Below are 18,783 nucleotides of genomic sequence, written 5' to 3' on the forward strand. Positions count from 1 at the left end.
CGTGCATTTGAGGAGAATATACATTTTGTTGTTGTTGAGAGGAGTGTTCTATAGCAGATTCTATTTTTAAAGTTGTTATGTAAAATTTCAAATGCATACAAAAGTAGAGACAGCTTATGGTGAACCCTTCATGTACTCACCACTCAGCTTCAATAATCTCATGGCCAATTTCAGGAGTTTTGACCAGTAATACCTCGGTAGTTCCCGATCACTGTAACAACTTGGATTCTCTGGTCAGTGATGGCTTCCCAGGTGAGAAGGTCAAGAGAGACAAAGATCTTTTGGCATGCTGCCAAAATGTCCCCCGCTCAGGAGTTGAGGAGCAAGCTCTGAGTAGTGGGTAATCTCTGTTGGACCTCCAAAAATGTTAACACAAAGGGAAAACAGAATTAAGCCTTGTCAAAATTTTATGGTACGTATAGTAGACAATCAAATAACAGATCCCCTGAGGGTCTTGGAGGAAAGATTTTTAATGCAGAACTATGTTGTTTACATTAGGTTGTTTGCTAAAGTAATTGCTTGTAAAATACTATCTTGTCTAATATCAGTTAAGATTTTATGGCCATATCTTAGCATGTCTTTGTAGAGTGTCGAGCAGATACTCTGTAATTTTTGTTTGTGTATTACAAATCATGGCAGGTCTCATGGCAGGTCTCAGTTATTGCTTGTAAAGCTGGCAGAATGCTTTCATGTTTGCTCCAAGGTCATACTTCTAACACCCCATTTCTTTCAATCAATACATTACAACATTTATTTTGGTTTATTTTGTAATGTCTTCAGTCTTTTCCGAATGTTTCTACTGTTTCTTCTTTCCCTTGACTGTCACTCAAGTGACCGTTTCCTCGTGTGTCTTATAATTTATCATTGTGAGATCGTGTTCCATGGAGCCTATCTGTAATAGTTCCTTGACTCGGGTTTAAGGTGTAATCCTTGAGTGAATATTTACATTTGTTTTTGCAAGCACCTGATGTATTAGCAATCCAGGATGTCTTTAAAGTAAATTATCAGTTTGGTGCTTCCAGGATTCTCAAACAGTATACATTCTGGTCCTACACCTATGTGAGGGTAAAATGCAAATTCTTAAACATATTTGTCTCCCTTTCACCTAGAGGAAAGGGCAAGAGAGACAGGTTTCCTTAATATCTCAAGAGAGAAAGGATTTTTCCCCTGGATTACCAAATGAGGTGTGGTTTCCAGGGTCCCAGCCTTATAAACAAAGGTCTCTAGGTAGGTAGACTTCTCACCTGTGTGGGTACTAGGCTTTGTCTCCCTTTCCCCTCAACAAAACTCTTTATTTATTATTTTATAAAACTTTTTATTTACTTTAAGAGAGAGAGAGAGAGCATGCACAAGCAAGGGAGGGGCAGAGAGAGAGAATTCCAAGCAAGCTCCGCACCGTCAGTGTGGAGACCAACTCGGGGCTCAAACTCAAGAACTGTGAGGTCATGACCTGAGCTGAAGTTGGACACTTAACTAACTGAGCCACCCAGGCGCCCCCCTTAACGAAACCATTTAAACGGAAACTCCAGGCCTCCAGATGTTCCTTGAGCAGTAACTTTTCCATATCCTTGCTTGTTTCTCTGAATCCATGATTTATATTAATTTTGGTCTTTGAGGATTTTCTTTTACTTTTACTAAGCTGGCTAGGCACTTAATAGTTTGTTGTTTTTTTTTTAATATTTGTAAATATTTGTTGTTTTAGGGGCACCTGGGTGGCTTAGTCATGAATCATCTCACTTTGGCTCAGGTCATCATCTCAGGGTTCGTGATTTCCAGTCCCACATCGGGTGAGCCTGAGCCCCACTTCAGGTAAAAACACGAGCCCCGCTTTGGGTAAACCCCACTTCTCTCTCTCTCTCTCTCTCTCTCTCTCTCTCTCCTGCTGCCCTTCCTGGGATTCTTTCTCTCTCTCTCTGCCCCTCGCTCACTTGTGCCCTCTCTCTCTCTCAAAAAAAATTGTTTTAAAAATAGACAATTGTAGGTGTCTTATGCTAAAAGGATTAATAGGGTTTGCATTCTGCCATATTGCTGAGCATGGTTTCTTTAAACTTAGAGCTTTATTTCAGCTAGAACTTATTTCAAATTTTTTTTATTATTTATTTTGAGAGGGGGGGAAGGGAGGGAATGAGCGGAGGAGGGGCAAGCAGACTCCACACTTGCAGCACAGAACCTGATGCTGGGCTCGAACTCACAAACCATGAGATCATGACCTGAGCCAAAACCAAGAGCTAGACGCTTAACTGACTGAGCCACCCAGGTGCCTCTAGTTTGAGATAGGGCTATATTTCACTTTTGTAGACTCAAATGGCATAAAAGGAAAGGTGCAATGGGAAACTGGCACTGAGTGAGTGTGTGTTAGGAACTTTGATGAGTTCACCTTTACGGACAAAGGATACACAAAAGCAAATGTCAAGTAATAAACAGATTGCCTTCATAACTTTGGTTACCGTCTGCTACCCACACTAGTCCTGATTCCTTTTGATACAAAAGGTTGAAATGACCTTTATTCTTTTTTGTAGTGCTTCGTTCATTGCATTTCCTCTGTTCTCATACACTAGCTTTTTCCTGATGAGCTTTCCTGTTGAGAAAAACTTCTACTTGTTCTTCCTGACTCCTCTAGGAAGGTGGGACCTAAATAAAGATGGGTGATTAGGATCATGGATAGATTCAAACACTTTGGACTGAGTTTGGGTTCACATAAAGGCAATCTGAGGGTGCTAAGAGAGTAAGTATTGAATTTTCAAGCCCATCTAAATACAGAAACTTAGAACCCAGGATGAATCCCATTGCAATTAACTTTGGAGAACCATCCTAATTCTTTGATATATCAAATACATATAAATAAGCCATTGACCAGAACTTAAAGGTGGTTTTGCTTCAGAGTGATTTAAATTACAATGCACAACCTTTTTAGAAATGAGAGAACACTAAGTGGAGACTATGTTCTGTTTAAAGGTTAAAATATCCAATTCGGGATTCCTTCCTACACTTTGGAATAGAAAAAGTTTAGTCTTTCTCCTTTTTGAGAACACTGTATTTTATTGCAAACTAGATATTGTAATTAAGTTATATCTATATGATAGAAGTCTAACAGTCTATTTTTACTTTTTTTTTTCCTGCAGTGAAGCCTATATATCCCTTTTCTTATTTTCTGCTTCTCTACTCAGAAGGTTCCCCTGTTTACTTATCTCTACCTCGCTGGGCTTCATGAAGCATTTGCCATTGTGTTTCCATAGTGCTAACTTACAGACATTCCAATAACTACACACTTCCGATAGTTGTTACAGTCACTATTACAACAATTCTTCAGGTCCTGCTTTTGCACTTGGCTGGGCACTGCAGAACCATAGCAACCTCAGAGATGTTGTCGAATAAGAAGACAGCTTCTGCCCCCCCTACCCCTGACCAGCTTTACTGAGTTATTGATGACATAGAACATATGTAAATTTAAGTTGTACAGTGTGGTGACTTGATACAAGTATGTACTGTGAAATGATTTCCACAGTAAGGTTGGTTAACACAGCCTGGATGTGCCTTTTTAAGGCTGTCTTTGAGACCTAGCCTAGCTGCTTCTCCTATGTGATCTTTTTTTTAATTTTTTTTAAATATTTTGTATTTATTATTGAGAGACAGAGAGAGACAGAGCATGAGCATGGGAGGCGCAGAGAGAGGTTGAGACACAGAATCTGAAGCAGGCTCCAGGCTCTGAGCTGTCAGCACGGAGCCCGACGCGGGGCTCGAACTCACGAAGTGTGAGATCATGACCTGGGCCGAAGTTGGACACCCAACCGACTAAGCCACAGAGGCGCCCCTCCTATATAATCTTTTTTACTTAAATTGTGCAGAACTACCATGAGGGTTCTAAATGGAAGTAGCTGCTCCCATCTCAAGAATCGACCCAGTGGGCTGTTTGGTAATCATCTATATCTTCTCGGGTGTTCCAAAAATTTGGCAAAGACCTGGCTTGTCTGTCAATACCCTGTCTTCCAATAACCCACTCGAATTCGAGAGCTGGACTTCTCACCTGTATTTGGGAAAGAGACTGAGAATAGCATCATGTTGGGACATTTTAATGGCTGTCTTAGACGTCTACAAGACCGACAAGCTGTGACTGGTAGTATTCCTGTGTCAGGTATTATAGTTCAATCTGATGTCTAGCAGGAATCACAGGTCTTAAAACCAGTCAGTCTTGGGCACAGATCCTAACTCCTCCACCAGCTGTGTGGTTTGCAATTTAAAAATTGTTCCCTCATCAACAATTGGGATTGCAATTGGGATCCCCATTGGAAAATGGGGATAACACTAACCAACTCATAGTATTGTTCTGAGGATTAAAAAATAATGTGTGTGAATGATGCCCCCCCCCAAATATCCAGGTTCTAACCCCTGGAACCTGTGAATATTACCTTATATGGCAAAAGAGACTTGGCAGATGTGATTATTAGAGGTCCATTGAGAGGATGTGACCCACCAGCTGGACCCAGACAATTGGAGGCTCTTCATCCCCTTCCATGTGCTTGGAATGTACATTCTGCCACCATTTCCACAATGGTGTTTTCAAGAATGCAGCCTTGAGAGAGCAATGTGTTTTTGAGACCACCTAGATAGTATATGTGATCAAACCCAGTTAAGGCCTCTGTTTAAACTTTTAAGTTTCTGGTGGGTGAGCATGGAGATCCACTGGTCTTGCAGCTGCCTGATAGGAATCTTGTGTGAATTTCCCTTCTTTATTACACCTGTCATCTACCAATCTGGAACGGTCTGCCTCTTTCTTTGGTCTCTTCTTAAGCTCCACGTACGGGGACCGATTTGTAAACCAACAGTAATTAAGTCGAAGATCTTAAGATGGGGAGATTATCCAAGGGGCACTTGGGTGCCTCATCAGGTTAAGCGTCCAACTCTTGGTTTCGGCTCAGGTCGTGATCTTGCAGTTTTCTGAGTTCGAGTGCCTTGTCGAGCTCTGCGCAAGCAGCACAGAGCCGGCTTGGGATTTTCTCTCCCTCTCTCTCTGCCCCTCCCCCACTCACACTGTCTCTGTCTCTCTCAAAATAAATAAATAAACTTAAAAAAATAAAAAGATGGGGAGATTATCCTGGATTATTTTGGTGGGCCCTAAATTCAATCATAAGTATCCTTATAAGAGGGAGGCAGAGGGAGAGTTGACTACAGAGGAAGAAGGCAAGGTGGCTACTGAAGCAAGATGCTTTGAAGATGGAGGCAGGAGCCCCAGGCCAGGGATGCAGCTGTAGAGGGTAAAAAAGGCAAGGAGCCTTTGGGAGAGTGTGGCTCTGCCCACAAGCACCTTGATTTTAGCTTAGTGCAAATGATTCAGACTTCCAACTTCTAGAACCGTGAGAGAACAAAGGTGGGCTGTTTTAAGCCACTAAGTTTGTGGTAATATGTTACAGCATCCATAGGAAGCATACACAGTATGTAAGGGCCGGAACATAGTAAATGTTCAATAACTATTGTTGCCTCACCTCCCCATCACATACATATGCTAGCCACCATTAGTTGAATACTCACTGTATCAAGGTGACAGCACCTGCAGCTTCAGAGTCACCTGAGGAGCTAGGGGAACAAGCATAGGCTCCCAGAGGTTCTGATTCCATAGGTTTGGGGAGGAGCCTGGGAATCTGCATGTTTCCCTCTGCCCCCGCCCCCCGCCAAAATTCTGATATAAATGTTCTGCACACAGTGTAAGAAACACTGCCTACAGCTAAAAATAATCTGCAGTCACCGCCAAGGTGACCTCAAGGGGGTGAAGGCAAGCAGGAGGAGGCTCTCTTCAAAGGCAGTTCAAGAACAAGCTACAGAAATCAGTGTCCACACCTGTAGGGGTGGCCTCCAGCATTCCAGACCTGCCCTTCTAGAGGACCTGTACAGGACACCTGGGAACGAGATACTCTATCAAAATGCCCTTTCCTGGAATCTATAAAAATGGTCACAGGAAAGGTCTTGGCAATCCTCCTAGGAACAGAAGGAATCTGCATTTCTCACCATCATAAACAGTTCAAATTTACAGGAACGGTCCTAGGAGTCAAGGAGAAGGTGCCCAGAGGACCAAAAAACAACGATGCCCTGTTTCCAATTTTATCAATACTTGAGATGTAGCCAGCTGTGTGCTAAGCCTGTGCTGGCCGCTTTATGAATTTCAAATAATTACATAATTCCATTTCATCCTCTTGACAGCATGCGGGGCGGGTAATTTTCATTTTATACGTAGGAAAACTGAAGCTCAGAGAGGTTCAGTAAATTGCCTGAGGCCACACAGTTGATAAGTACTGAGGCAGGCCTCCACATTCTTTCTCTGAGTCGACTGCCTGTGGAAGAATTCTGGATTGCCACAGGGTACAATCTGACCCACACAGCAGCATCTCTCTGCCACTGGCCACTGCTGTCCCCAGGGTGTGCCCTCTGATAAAGTAGTATGGACCTAGGGGTCCAGCCTGCTTAGTCCACAGCATTCTCCAGTTTCCTCCATTGATTTTCTTCTCCCATGGTGGGCAGGCATGGAAGCTTGTGTCCAGGATAAGGGCTACTGCCAGGGTGGGGAAGCTATGAGGACAAACTGATGAGCTGTGGCTCAAACACGACCCAGAGATGAGAGTCACGTCACATGGAGAACCATGATGGAGGAGTAAGGGACACCGGAATCACCTGGATTGTTCTTGTCAATTTTTTCTTAATCTTTTGTGTTATATAGTTTTTGTTTTTGTTTTTAAATAACAGGATGACCATCTGTTCTAGTTTGCTAGGGCCACCATAACAAAATACCAGCCTGGGGGCTTAAACAACAGTTTATTTTCTTATGTTCTGGAGGCTGGAAGTCCAAGATCAAGGTGTTGGCAGGGTTGATTTCCCCTGAGGCCTCTCTCCTTGACTTGCAGGTGGCCATCTTCTTCCTGTGTCCTCACATGGTCTTCCCTCTGAGAGTGTCTGTGTCCCACTGTCCTCTTCTTATAAAGACATTAGTCATATTGGATTAGAGCCCACCCCAATGACCTCATTTAACTTTAATTACCTCTTAAAAGATCTTATTTCCAAATACACATCCTGAGGCACTAGGGGTTAGAACTTCAACATATGAATTTGGGAAGGACACAATTCAGCTCATACCTGCCTATTCAAGCTTTCTCCCACTCCTCCTCAAAGGAGAAAATAGTGGTTAAAGCACAGATCATCAGAGCTTGGCTTCATTAAGTCCTCCCCTATCATTTTCTCCTGCATGACGATAACCCGCTAGCTTCTCTTATGTGTACCTTAATTTTCCCTTTTCCTGCATGACTAAAACAATGAGAAGACGCCACTTGGGTTGAATGTACCATCATTCCAACAACACACTCAGCTGTAATAGAAACCTAAACATCATCTTCGTCTTATATTTCCATGGCACCTTACAGTTTACAGCTTTATTTCATAAACAGTACTCGATGCTTAGCATAACTTGGTTCTGTAGGAGTTGCTAGCCTGATTTTGCAGGTAAGACAAGAGTAAAAGTGACCATCCCACCCCTATGTGACTAGCAGCGTGTGTTAATATGATCTGTTGAGGCCTCCCTCTAACCCTAAACACACATGGGGAGAAAATGTTGTTTTACTACAGAGTCAATTTTCCTACCAATGGCCAGGATGGGTAATAACACTGTTTTTTTCTTTTTCTTTTCTTTTCTATTCCTTTCTTTTCTTTTCTCTTTTTCTTTTTCTCTTTCTCTTTCTCTCTAAGAATGAATTCTCTTTGGTTCTTTAGAAAACAAGGGCAAATAACTATCTTTGGTGATGGTGGTAGAGGATGCCCCAAGGAGATTATTCCTTTGAAATCAGTAGTGTGTCAGAACTTCCCTCACCTTGCTTCCCCAACTTTATCTTCTGGCCTTTTGGAACTGATGACTGACATGGTTACCCCTTTTTTGATTGTTCCTTTATTTCATTAATATTTGCCCAGTGTCCTCTATGCACCTGGCACTGTGAGGAGCTCTGAGAGGGGAGGAAGCACTGAGATAAATAGGATATAGACCTGTCATTCTAAAAAAGCATATGGTCTAGTGAGAAACTAATATGACTGGGAATATTACAAAGGAGAGAAAGGAGGGAATGAGTAAAGGAATGTCAAGTGTGAGCCACATAGATATGTGGCCATATTCAGTTTTCAGATTTAAAATTGAAATCTGAGGATGAGGCCCATTTAAAAAATATGTTTCGGGGCACCTGGGTGGCTCAGTCGGTTAAGCGACCCGACTTCAGCTCAGGTCACGATTTCACGGTCCGTGAGTTCGAGCCCCGTGTCGGGCTCTGGGCTGATGGCTCAGAGCCTGGAGCCTGCTTCCAATTCTGTGTCTCCCTCTCTCTCTGCCCCTCCCCTGCTCATGCTCTGTCTCTCTCTGTCTCAAAAATAAATAAACGTTAAAAAAAATTAAAAAAAATATATGTTTCATGTTTCCTTGGTAGCGATGACAAAAAGTCTCTCCTCAGTCAGACTCTAGTCAGGTCATCTGGGCCTTCTTGATCAGGCCTCATCCTTGGTCTGTAAAAACTGCAGACTCTGCACAAATGATTTTATCCAACCCCCTTCCTCCCCTCACCCCCACTCTGAATCCTTGAATACACACTAACTTGATTTCTTTTTTTTTTCAAAGGATACATGTACCCCTATATTTATTGTAGTATTATTTACAATAGCCAAAGTATGGAAACAGCCCCAGTGTCAATGTAATGGAATATATGGTCCATCAATGATAGTAATATTCATATATATTTTTTATATATGGATGATATTTTTTGTGGCTGAATAATATTCCATTATTGTATATATTTTATATACACACTAACTTGATTTCTAACAGTTCAAGACCACATCCTTGGATGACCCTTACCCACCTTAAAACACAAAAGCTCAAGGTGACCGAAAGAATTTACTGTTTGGGTGCCTGGGTGGCTCAGTCTGTTGAGCCTCCAACTTCAGCTCAGGTCACGATCTCACAGTTTATGAGTTCGAGTCCCACATCAGGCTCTGTGCTGATAGCTCAGAGCCTGGAGCCTGCTTCCGATTCTGTGCCTCCTTCTCTCTCTCTGCCCCTCCCCTGTTCATGCTCTGTCTCTCTCCCTCTCCCCAAAATAAATAAATGTTAAAAAAAATTTTTTTAAAGAATTTACTGTTTGTTCTAGCCAACACCTGATGATAGGCCCCCGTCAGCCTCTATGGAGTATTTGCTAAAAGGGGCTTATAATTGTGAATCCTTCCTCTGTCCCTCTGGATGGATATGTATCTCCTACAACTCAGGAATGAATTTCTCACAGACCTGAAATCCATTCCTTTGAAATACAATCCTCAGGAAGTATAGGGCCCCTGTCTCCCAGTCTGTGAGAGGATAGAACCTTAAATTCGATTAACTGTCCCCTAACAGACACAGCTGGCCTAATAGCATTTACACTGACCAAGCTTTTGTAATTTTTCACTTCCATGCCTCTGTACAAGTCCCCTTCCTATTCTCCCATTCTCCCTTGGAAATGCCCAGTCACCTCTGAACAAACTGAACTTGAGTTCAGTTCACTCTGGACCCTACCCTACTGCAATAATGTATTACTGATGACAATCTGTCCTGACCACTTTAGCTCGTGTCTGGCTTTTTGCATCTTTGACACTGATAATGACAGAATATCCTCTTAAATCTTCGGGTAAGAAATTGAAAGTTGTAGAAAATAGACTTCCATTGCTCCTTAGAAACAAAACCCTGAGGGAGGGACACACACACACACACACACACACACACACACACACACTGAAACCAAGGAGAAAAAGTGAAAGTAAATCAAGGTACCGGAGACTTTTCACCAGGGAGACTCTGATTAAAAATGCAGCAGAAATCCGGCAGAGGATGCAACTACCACATCTTTCCTGGTGCCTAGTCACATATACCTCCATGCTCCTTGGGGACGAGCAGATGGAGGAAGTGGAGAGCAGAGGCCAGATGAAGAGACATGTCCTGGGCCATTAGCTGGTATGTGTAGACAAACTGGCTTTTCATTCTTTTCCTGTTCCCCAGCCATCCTATCTCAAAAAATAAAAACTAAACTAGACTTAAGTGATGGAGAAGGAAGTTTTGGCAGTAGAAAGAGCACTGATAAGAAAGTTATAAGAAGGAGCACCTGGGTGGGTTAGTTGATTGAGCATCTGAGTCTTGCTTTCAACTCAGGTCATGAGCTCAGGTTGATTAGATTGAGTCCACGTCGGGCTCTGTGCTGACAACATGTAGCCTGCTTGGGATTCTCTCTCCCTCTCTCTCTGCCCCTTCCCCACTTGTGCTCTGTCTCTCCCTCTAAACAAACAAACAAACAAACACACACACCAAAAAATAAAGCCCCAAGGAAATGGGTTTCCTTCCCGGTCTGCCACTCACCAGTTGTTTGATTTTAGGCATGTTGTTTTGCATCTCTGAGCCTCGGTTTCCTCATCTGTAAAATGAGAGGGTTGGATTAGATTATTCTATTTCATTTACATGTATTTATCAAATATTTATTGTGTACCCATCACTGTGCTCAACTCCAGGGCTACAAAGATCAGTGGAACCCAGTCCTTGCCTTTATACAGGTGAAGGAGTGAACACTAGAGTGTCCCGGAAGCCACGGACGAGGGCATGGGGCCTGCGCAGGGAAGGAAGTGAGTTAAAGAAGGCTGGCAGGGACTCAGAGTCTACCTGAGCAGGGCAGGTTGAGTGTAAAAGAAGGCTAGGAAAAGGAAACTGTGGTCAGAAGGTGGAATTTCAGGATTTGAAAATGTCAGATGTACAGAAATTCTGGCTGGTATAAGTTTACACTGTGTGGACTTGAAATTTTGAATGCATGATTTGGCAACTCATATTTGAACTCCTACCAGTAACCCCTTACAATAAAACAATAAAACAATTAAAAAAAACCCAATAAAACAATGAAGTTCACAGCAGGAGTCACTAGTGCCCAGTCTTTCCGTAGTCTTTGATGATCTTTTGGAATCTAAACTTTCTCAGGAGGGTCTTCAATTATACTTCTCTGTCAGGGCTGTATTAAAATCGAGTTGCCAATCCAAGCCACTCCAGACTAGATACAGTGCTAAGCCGCAGCTCCAAGTCTGCTATGGTGTTTAGCTGCCAGAACTTGCATTAATGACCATTATATTACAGTATGTCTTTTTTTATTTTGATTCTTTCAATCTCAATTTTGAAAAATGTCCGCATATAGAAAAGTTGGAAGATTGGTACCTGAGATATCCTTAAATCCTTCCCCCAAATTAACCAATTATCAATAATTTGCCACATTTTCATCCTGTGTGTGTGTGTGTGTGTGTATTCTCTATGTATGTGTATATGTGTGTGTTCTCTCTATGTGTGCATGCATATATATGCACACATATACAATCCATATATATTTTTCTGAAACATTTGGAAGCTGCAGACATCGGGATACTTCATCTTTAAACATTTCAGCATGTATCTTGAGAAAGAAGACAATTTCCTCCTACACAATCACATTATTATTATCCCATCTGTAAAAAATCAACATTAACTCAATAATGTCAACTAACATACAATCCATGTTCACATTTTGCCCCAAAGTCTTCTGTAGTTTTTTGGGTTTTTTTTTTGGGGGGGGGGGGGTTAGGGATTTAATCAAGTTTCTTGCCTTGCACGTGGTTATTACATCCCTTTCTTTACCTCCTATGAATCTGGAATGGGTCTCTTGCCTTTTGCTTTTGTTTTGGTGTTCCACGGCACTGAATTTTTAGGGGAGCCCAAGCCAACTGCCTTGTAGAATATCCCATTCTGTGGATGTGTCTGGTGGTTTCTCAGGCTTAGATTCAAGGTAAGCACATCTGGCCAGGGCATATCCCAGGAGATGTTGTGTGCCTATTACTGTCTCACAGCAGGAGGCTCAGAATGACTGGATGTTGCATTGTTGATCACTTGGTTATCGTGACGATCACCAGATCTCTCCATTATAAAGATATGCTTTTCCTTTGGTAATTACTTTGTGATCTGTGGGGTGACACTTGTGGATCTGTCCTCTTTGGGTGGTCATCTCTGAGAAAAAACAATGGGGTAAGAAGAGCAGAATAGGATGGGAAAGGAAAGGACTGTGGAGGAAAGCCAAAGGAAGCACAGTAAGGGAAGACATGGGGAGGGAAAGTGGAACAGTTGTCATAGTCTATTGAACAAATTAAAGGACTGAAAACAAAACTACATGTCACATTTAAAATTATACGTAAAGCCTCCTGTAAATAATGTGGGGGAAAAATGGGAAGCGACGTAGCTGTGACTAAAAGAGTCGAGGGCAGACTGAAGTTGCTTCCCTGCTTTATTGGACACTGAGCCCAACTTAGGTTCAGTGATGATAAAATAAACTCCAATAGTGATCACTTAATTAGCATTGTTGACATTGCCACCTAGTAAATTCTCCCACTTCTTAATTATGCCTTTATTTTAGATGTGACTCTTTATTTTAATTATATCCAATTAGATGTAATTGCATATTCTTAGTTCATTTCATTATGGCTATGAGCAGAGAAGCACTTTGCCAAAAAGAGTGTGTTGACTTTCTGAATATTCTCTTTATTCCTCTTCGCAGCTGCCAGAGTGTGCAGGGGTGGTTGAGTTCATACATAGGTTTCCCACTATCAACTGCATCCCTGTGGCATGCATTCATTTGACATTGCTCCTGTTGAGACATGGGGTCTACACCCTCTCCCATTGAAACTGGGTGGGGTTTTGTGCTGTTTAAAATCAAGACAGTGCTGTGGAAGTGACATTATGTGACATCAGAGTCTAGGTCATAAAAGTTGATGCAGCTTCTGCTTTACCCTTGGGAATATTCACTCTGGACTCCAGAGTGCTTTGTATGCAGCCCAACTGCCCTGTGGCCAACTTACTAGGAGAAATACCAAATTGACTCCCAAGGAAACCATGGGAGAGCCCTGGAGACTACAGAGAAGGGTGCTGGGCAGTGCCCAGATGCTTCAGCCTCTCCCCCTCCTACTACTCCAGCTCTAGCTACCAACTGCTGGATGTTGTTTTAAGCAACCATGCTTGGGCTGATTTATTTTATGTGCAATAGCAACAGTCCCTCATCCGTCCAGTTTGTCACCTTCTTCTAAGATGCCGGGTTGCTGTTCTGGTTGGTTCCAAAAACCAAAGTGGCTCAGTGAACAGACATAAGGAATGTGGCTATTAGAATGTATCTGAATATAGGCCCATTGATCATATCATTGTCCCCAGAGCTCTCCTTTTGTTGTGGTTGTGTCATGAAACTTTAGCCCTCTTTTGCTGACATAGCAGTGGCTGTCTTCTCCTAACACCCATAGCTCAGGATCTCAACAGACAAAAGCAGTGCAAAGTAAGTCTAATTACATTAGTGTGATGGCACTGAACTTTAGACTCGTTAAGTGTTGTCTTTGGGTTTCTGCCTTTCTGCTTGGTTTTGCCATTTAAAGGACATCACCATCCCTTGGGCTCAGTTCTCCCTCTCTGAGCCAGGAACAATTCCACTCCTACTTCACCAGGTCATTGAGAGAGGCATATGTGATAACATATTTGAAAATATAACATGAATTGTAACATAGTGACCAAACAAATCTAAGAAATTATCATCATCACTGACAAGTTATTCATCTGCTCTTAATTTCCTCATCTGCAAGGTGGGAAAAATATAATACCACCTTCCTCCTACTCTCATCAGAACACTGCTATAAACATCTGCAATGATATCTAAGATCAGTCAGATTTGGGAGGAGAGGCCAGGGTGAAATATGTTCAGTAAAATACAGGGTATCTATTCAACAAATATACATTGAATGGCTTCTATGTATAGACACTAAGCTGGTTGCTGGACATACTATAATCAAGAAATGGTCCTTGCCCTCAAGGAGCTTATTGTCTAGTGGAATGTTATGGACACCTCAGGAATCTATTTCAATACAGTTTATTTATTTACTTTTAGGCTTATTTATTTATTTGAGAGAGAGAGTAGGGGGGAAGGGGCAGAGAGAGAGGGAGAGAGAGAATTCCAAGCACGCTCCACACTATCAGTACAGAGCCCGATACCAGGCTTGAAACCATAGCCATGAGATCATGACCTGAATCAAAACCAAGAGCTTGGACACTTAACCCACTGAACCACCCAGGTGCCCATATTTAGTTATTTTTTTTAATGTTTATTTATTTTGAGAGAGAGAGAGAGAGCAGGGGAGGGACAGAGAGAGAGAGGGAGAGAGAGAATCCCAAGCAGGCTCCACGCTATCAGCACAGAGCCTGAGGTGGCGTTTGATCTCACAAACAATGAGATAACAACCTGAACTAAAATCAAGAGTCGACGCTCAACCCACTGAACCACCCAGGCGTCCCTCAATACAGTTTATTAAGAGGTGAAATCAGGGAAAGTAACCAAGGTGGGCTCAGGTCTCATGGGTGGCAATGGAGCATGGTGATGAAGAGCACAGAGTCTGAACCCAACTGCCTGGGTCTGACTCCTCCTTCCACCACTTATTTCTATCTGTCCTGGGAAAACTTATTAAGATCTCTGTGCCTCAGTTTCCTCATTGGTAAAAGGAGAATACAAACTAATTTCAGAAAATTGTGCAAGGACTACATGAGCCAATATATGCAAAGCATTTAGCACAATGTCTGGAACACAGTGTGAACTATTGTTAGCATTACATAGGGCTGTGGAGCCTACATAAAGTGGAGCCCATAGTTTTGGGGGCTTTGGCGGGTGTGGAATCAGGAGAGGCTTCCTAGAGGCAGTGACAGCTGAGAGGAGATCTGAAGGATGACAGGAATTAGCAGGCCAAGGTACAAGGTATTGGGGGTGAGGTGAATGTATACCAGGCAGAAAGAACACCCAGATTCTTTAAATCAGTGCTTTCTCAAACTTTGATGTTCATAAAAATCATCTAGGCATCTTCTTTAAGTGCAGATTCTGATTCAGTAGCTCTGGAGTGAAACATTCCTTTTTTTTTTTTTTTCTTTCTTTTTTTTGAGAGAGAGACAGAGAGAGTGTGAGTTGGGGAGGAGCAGAGAGAGAGGGAGACAGAGAATCCCAAGTAGGCCCCGTGCTGTCAGCACAGAACCTGATGTGGGGCTCAAACTCATGAAACCATGGGATCATGACCAGAGCTGAAATCAAGAATCGGACGCTTAACTGACTGACCACCCAGGTGCCCCTGGAGTGAAATATTTCTAATAAAGTTCCCAGGGAATGCTAATGATGCTGGTCCCTGTCCTACACTTCCCCACCAGAGCAAGATTTGAACTGGGTGCAAAATCTCAAGAGGAAACTGTCAGCTATTTAAGGATAGCTGGTGTGCAAACTGCTGGGAATGGGGTTTGGGAACTGTCGTGCCAGGTAGAGAGAATAGGAACGATGAGATCTGTGATGCTGATCACTGCCTAAGGGGCTAGATCACAAAAGGACCTACAAGAAAAGAAAAAAGAAATTTAGAACATAAAGAGGGCTTTAGCTACCAAATGGAAAAATAGTCTTGAGGGAAACCCTGTTGGAAGAAATGAGACCAACTAAGAGGCTTTCTCCTTAAGTACTGTGAGAGATGGTGGTGGCATCAGCCTTGGCGATGGAGAGGTGGGGGATTTCAAGAGTTATTAGATCACAATTTGGTGATTGATTTGCTTACGGGATGAAGGGAGGAAGAACACAAGGAAGATAGGCACGAGGTGATCAAGTTTGACTCAGCTGCCTGCTACAGTCAAGCACATGGAGAAAAACTGCTCATCAATGGCACATACAGGCAGTGTCTTCTCTATCTCAAGTGCTCCTGCTACTTTTGGCAACTGTAGATCGGCTTTCTTCAAACTACTTTCAAACGCTCCATTTCTACTAACTACTCAAGGCCTGGTAGAGAAACACAGAGCCGGGAAAGTAAACCTGTACTTCAAAATTTCCGTACTTACTCTCTTAGTTTCTGTTCATTAGTTGTGTAGGGTGTGTTGGCCTTCCCACATTAGCTGTTACTTTTTGAGGGCAAGTGCTGATGACCCAGTAGGCACCTAATACATGCTAGGTGACTATTTGATAGAATACAAGATGATTACACATTAATGCCATTTATTATCTCACAAAATAATAATAAAAGTAATAATACCTGTAAGGTGTTGAGTATTTTACATGCATTATAAATGCCATCATCTTCTTTTGTTTATCAGAATCATCTGAGACCCTTACAACCAGGCTGTTTGTTTTGACTACAGCCTCCTCGAATTTAATGTAATAGAATGGAAGCCTGTCCTATTACTGTTGAGCTCGACTGCCACCTACTGTTCAGGTACTTACTAAGTTCACAAATGGCGCTCCGTCTCCGCTCTATTCTTTGCTATTGAATATTTGTTTTCTGCAGATCTCGGGGGCTTTCTATGCTTTGAGTTTCAACCCAGAGTAGGTGTAATTTTTTAAGTTTCCGGTGTTCCATTATAGCAATCCAACATGATACTGACAATTTTCTCTTGTGGGCAAAGAGTTTATGCCTTTATGGAATATTAAACATTTTAAAATGTAATGACACACTGTTTTTTTTTCATAGGCTTTTTTTTTTTTTTTTCAGTTAAACTAAAAGAAAAGGTCACAGAATTTTGGAAGAATATTTCCCTACCTCAAGCAGACATCATTAACTTAAGACAAGACAGACATCTTGGCTACATTCCATTCAGAGTATAAATCTTACTCATCTTTCAAGGTCATTGTTTCAAATGATATCTTCTCCATAAAACTTTCCCTGATTCCTCATTCTGGAAGTAAATTCTGAATTGTTATAATGAATCACAAAGTGGAAGGACGATAAAAATTCTAATTCGAAAAATAGCTTTATAAACCAGTTCCCTCATTTTCTCTTTTCTGTTGGTTCCTTTTTTTTTTTTTTTTCGTTTGGAGACAAATAAAACTGGACTCTCAGCTGTAACCATCTTATAAAGTGTTTGTTTTAATAAAGGAACATTTTAGGAAGGGCAAGGCCAGAAGCAGGGACACTGTTGGGGGGCAAGGCCAGAGGCAGGGACACTGTTGGGTGATGGGGTGAGATTTTATTTATTTCTCTCCCTATTTATTTATTTATATATATCAGGTGAGATTTTAGACAATTCATTTTGACTTTGATTGCTGTGAGACTTTAGCCTATCCGTTGTCCTCAGGTACTAGATGGTGAGGATTTCAAAAGTTAATGAAGTTACGAAAATAGTTTAAAGAAGGGGGCACTAAGCAAGAATTTATTTGAGTTAATTTCTGGTATAATTTAGGTATCTGGGAGTAGTTCAGTGGCACTGTATTTAATGGGGTGGCTATGTGGTGGTGACCAATGTCCTCCCCGCCCCCCACCCCAGGTACCTTGATTTCACAGATCTAGATGAAGTCCAGTCTCCGCTACAGACTAAGATTTAGCAAGCCATTTGAGCTTCCTCACAGGATAGGATTAAATTTTTCCTCTTCTGCGCATTGTGTGTTATTTCTACCTAGGTCCCTCTCATAGGTGTTTGCATGCTTTTTCTTACTCTCGTTCAAGGTCACAGAACCTTGGCGCGGCGCTCTCTGGGAGTCTGCGGGGCCGGCCCTGGGTTCCTCCCTTACACCTGCGGTTTCTCTACGGTCACAATCACTGATTCGATCGCACACTTGCCATCTCACGGAGAATGGAAGAAAATCCTCACACTTTACGTCAGCCCCACGTTGTGACGAGCCCTTGCAGGGACTACTAAAGTGCAGGGAGGCAGGCAAGGACCTCTTCTCGTCGTCCCTTCTTCCCCGGCCTTTTCTGATAAATATTTGGAAGGGGTGAGAGGGACGGCGGTGGGCGTGAAGGCAGAAAGGCTCTTTTTCCTGGTAGGAACACAAACCTTCGGGTCCTTGTTTCCGGAAACATTCTCTTCGGACCTGGGGAGGGGACCGACTTCCGGCTCTGACTTCCCTGCCTTTCTAGTTTCGAGCTCCACCGCTTCCGCCCAGAGTTGCCCTAGGCTCCGGCTCCGAGCAGCTACTTCCGCCAGGAGTCCCAAGCAGCTCGGTCTCGGAAACTGACCCTAAAGCGGCCTCCTCCTTCTCCCTTCAGCCTGCCCACCTGAGGCAGGGTCCCCAGGTGGCGGCAGAGGCTTGCTGGGCCTGTCGCGGAGCGTTCTCTCGGCCCGAGACCTGGACCTGGGGCACCGGGAGCACAAGAGAGACGCCCGGGCCTGGCCCAGCCCCAGCCCCCGTCTTCCCGCGGCCAGTGACGGTGGCCACAGGCCTCGCCGCGCCCACCTTAGCCTGGGGCGGGGCCCGGCCTCCCCGCCCCGTCCCCGCCCCTCCGGCCTGCCCGGAGCCTGGTCAGTCTGGTCCCCAGCCCTGCGGCGGTGTAACCGCCTCGGACCTCCGGGACTCGGCAGTCCCGTGGCTCCGGCCGCGGGGCAACATGGAGTTTGCGGAGCTGATTAAGACCCCGCGGGTGGACAATGTGGTGCTGCACCGGCCTTTTTATCCCGCCGTCGAAGGGACCTTGTGTCTGACTGGTCACCACCTGATCCTGTCTTCTCGGCAGGACAACACCGAGGAGCTGTGGCTTCTCCATTCAAACATCGACGCCATCGACAAGCGGTGAGTGCCCATCCCACCCCCTTCCCGTAGGGAGCTTGGGGGACCTTAGGTGGACGTCTGAGGCCACGCGATTCAGTGTTTTCCTTGCGCCCCATCGCCTAACCCGCCAGCAAAATGAGCCCTCTCTGGCCTAGATTGAGGATAGGAATTTTAGAAAGCAGAAAACCATTCAAACGAGATGCCTGATTTC

At 43.4% G+C, this 18,783-nt stretch overlaps 1 protein-coding gene and 1 long non-coding RNA gene across 2 annotated transcripts in view; one reads left to right on the forward strand and one right to left on the reverse strand.

Annotated features, from left to right (window-relative positions):
* LOC122217680 overlaps positions 1–17,569 on the reverse strand; it is a 34,862-nt gene extending 17,293 nt beyond the window's left edge. Inside the window, exons 1-2 of the long non-coding RNA XR_006201626.1 lie at positions 17,355–17,569; positions 10,397–10,451 (exon numbers count right to left, since the gene is read on the reverse strand). This is a non-coding gene — a long non-coding RNA (uncharacterized LOC122217680). The remainder of the gene's footprint in view (positions 1–10,396; positions 10,452–17,354) is intronic.
* A 434-nt stretch (positions 17,570–18,003) lies between these two features.
* The window catches only part of MTMR9 (myotubularin related protein 9), a 50,251-nt gene continuing 49,471 nt past the window's right edge, over positions 18,004–18,783 (forward strand). Inside the window, exon 1 of the mRNA XM_042935021.1 lies at positions 18,004–18,593. Coding sequence (XP_042790955.1) covers positions 18,412–18,593 — 182 coding nt within the window. The 5' untranslated portion in view covers positions 18,004–18,411. The remainder of the gene's footprint in view (positions 18,594–18,783) is intronic.

The sequence above is a fragment of the Panthera leo genome, chromosome B1 (genome assembly GCF_018350215.1).
Source record: "Panthera leo isolate Ple1 chromosome B1, P.leo_Ple1_pat1.1, whole genome shotgun sequence".
Taxonomy (NCBI): Eukaryota; Metazoa; Chordata; class Mammalia; order Carnivora; family Felidae; genus Panthera; species Panthera leo.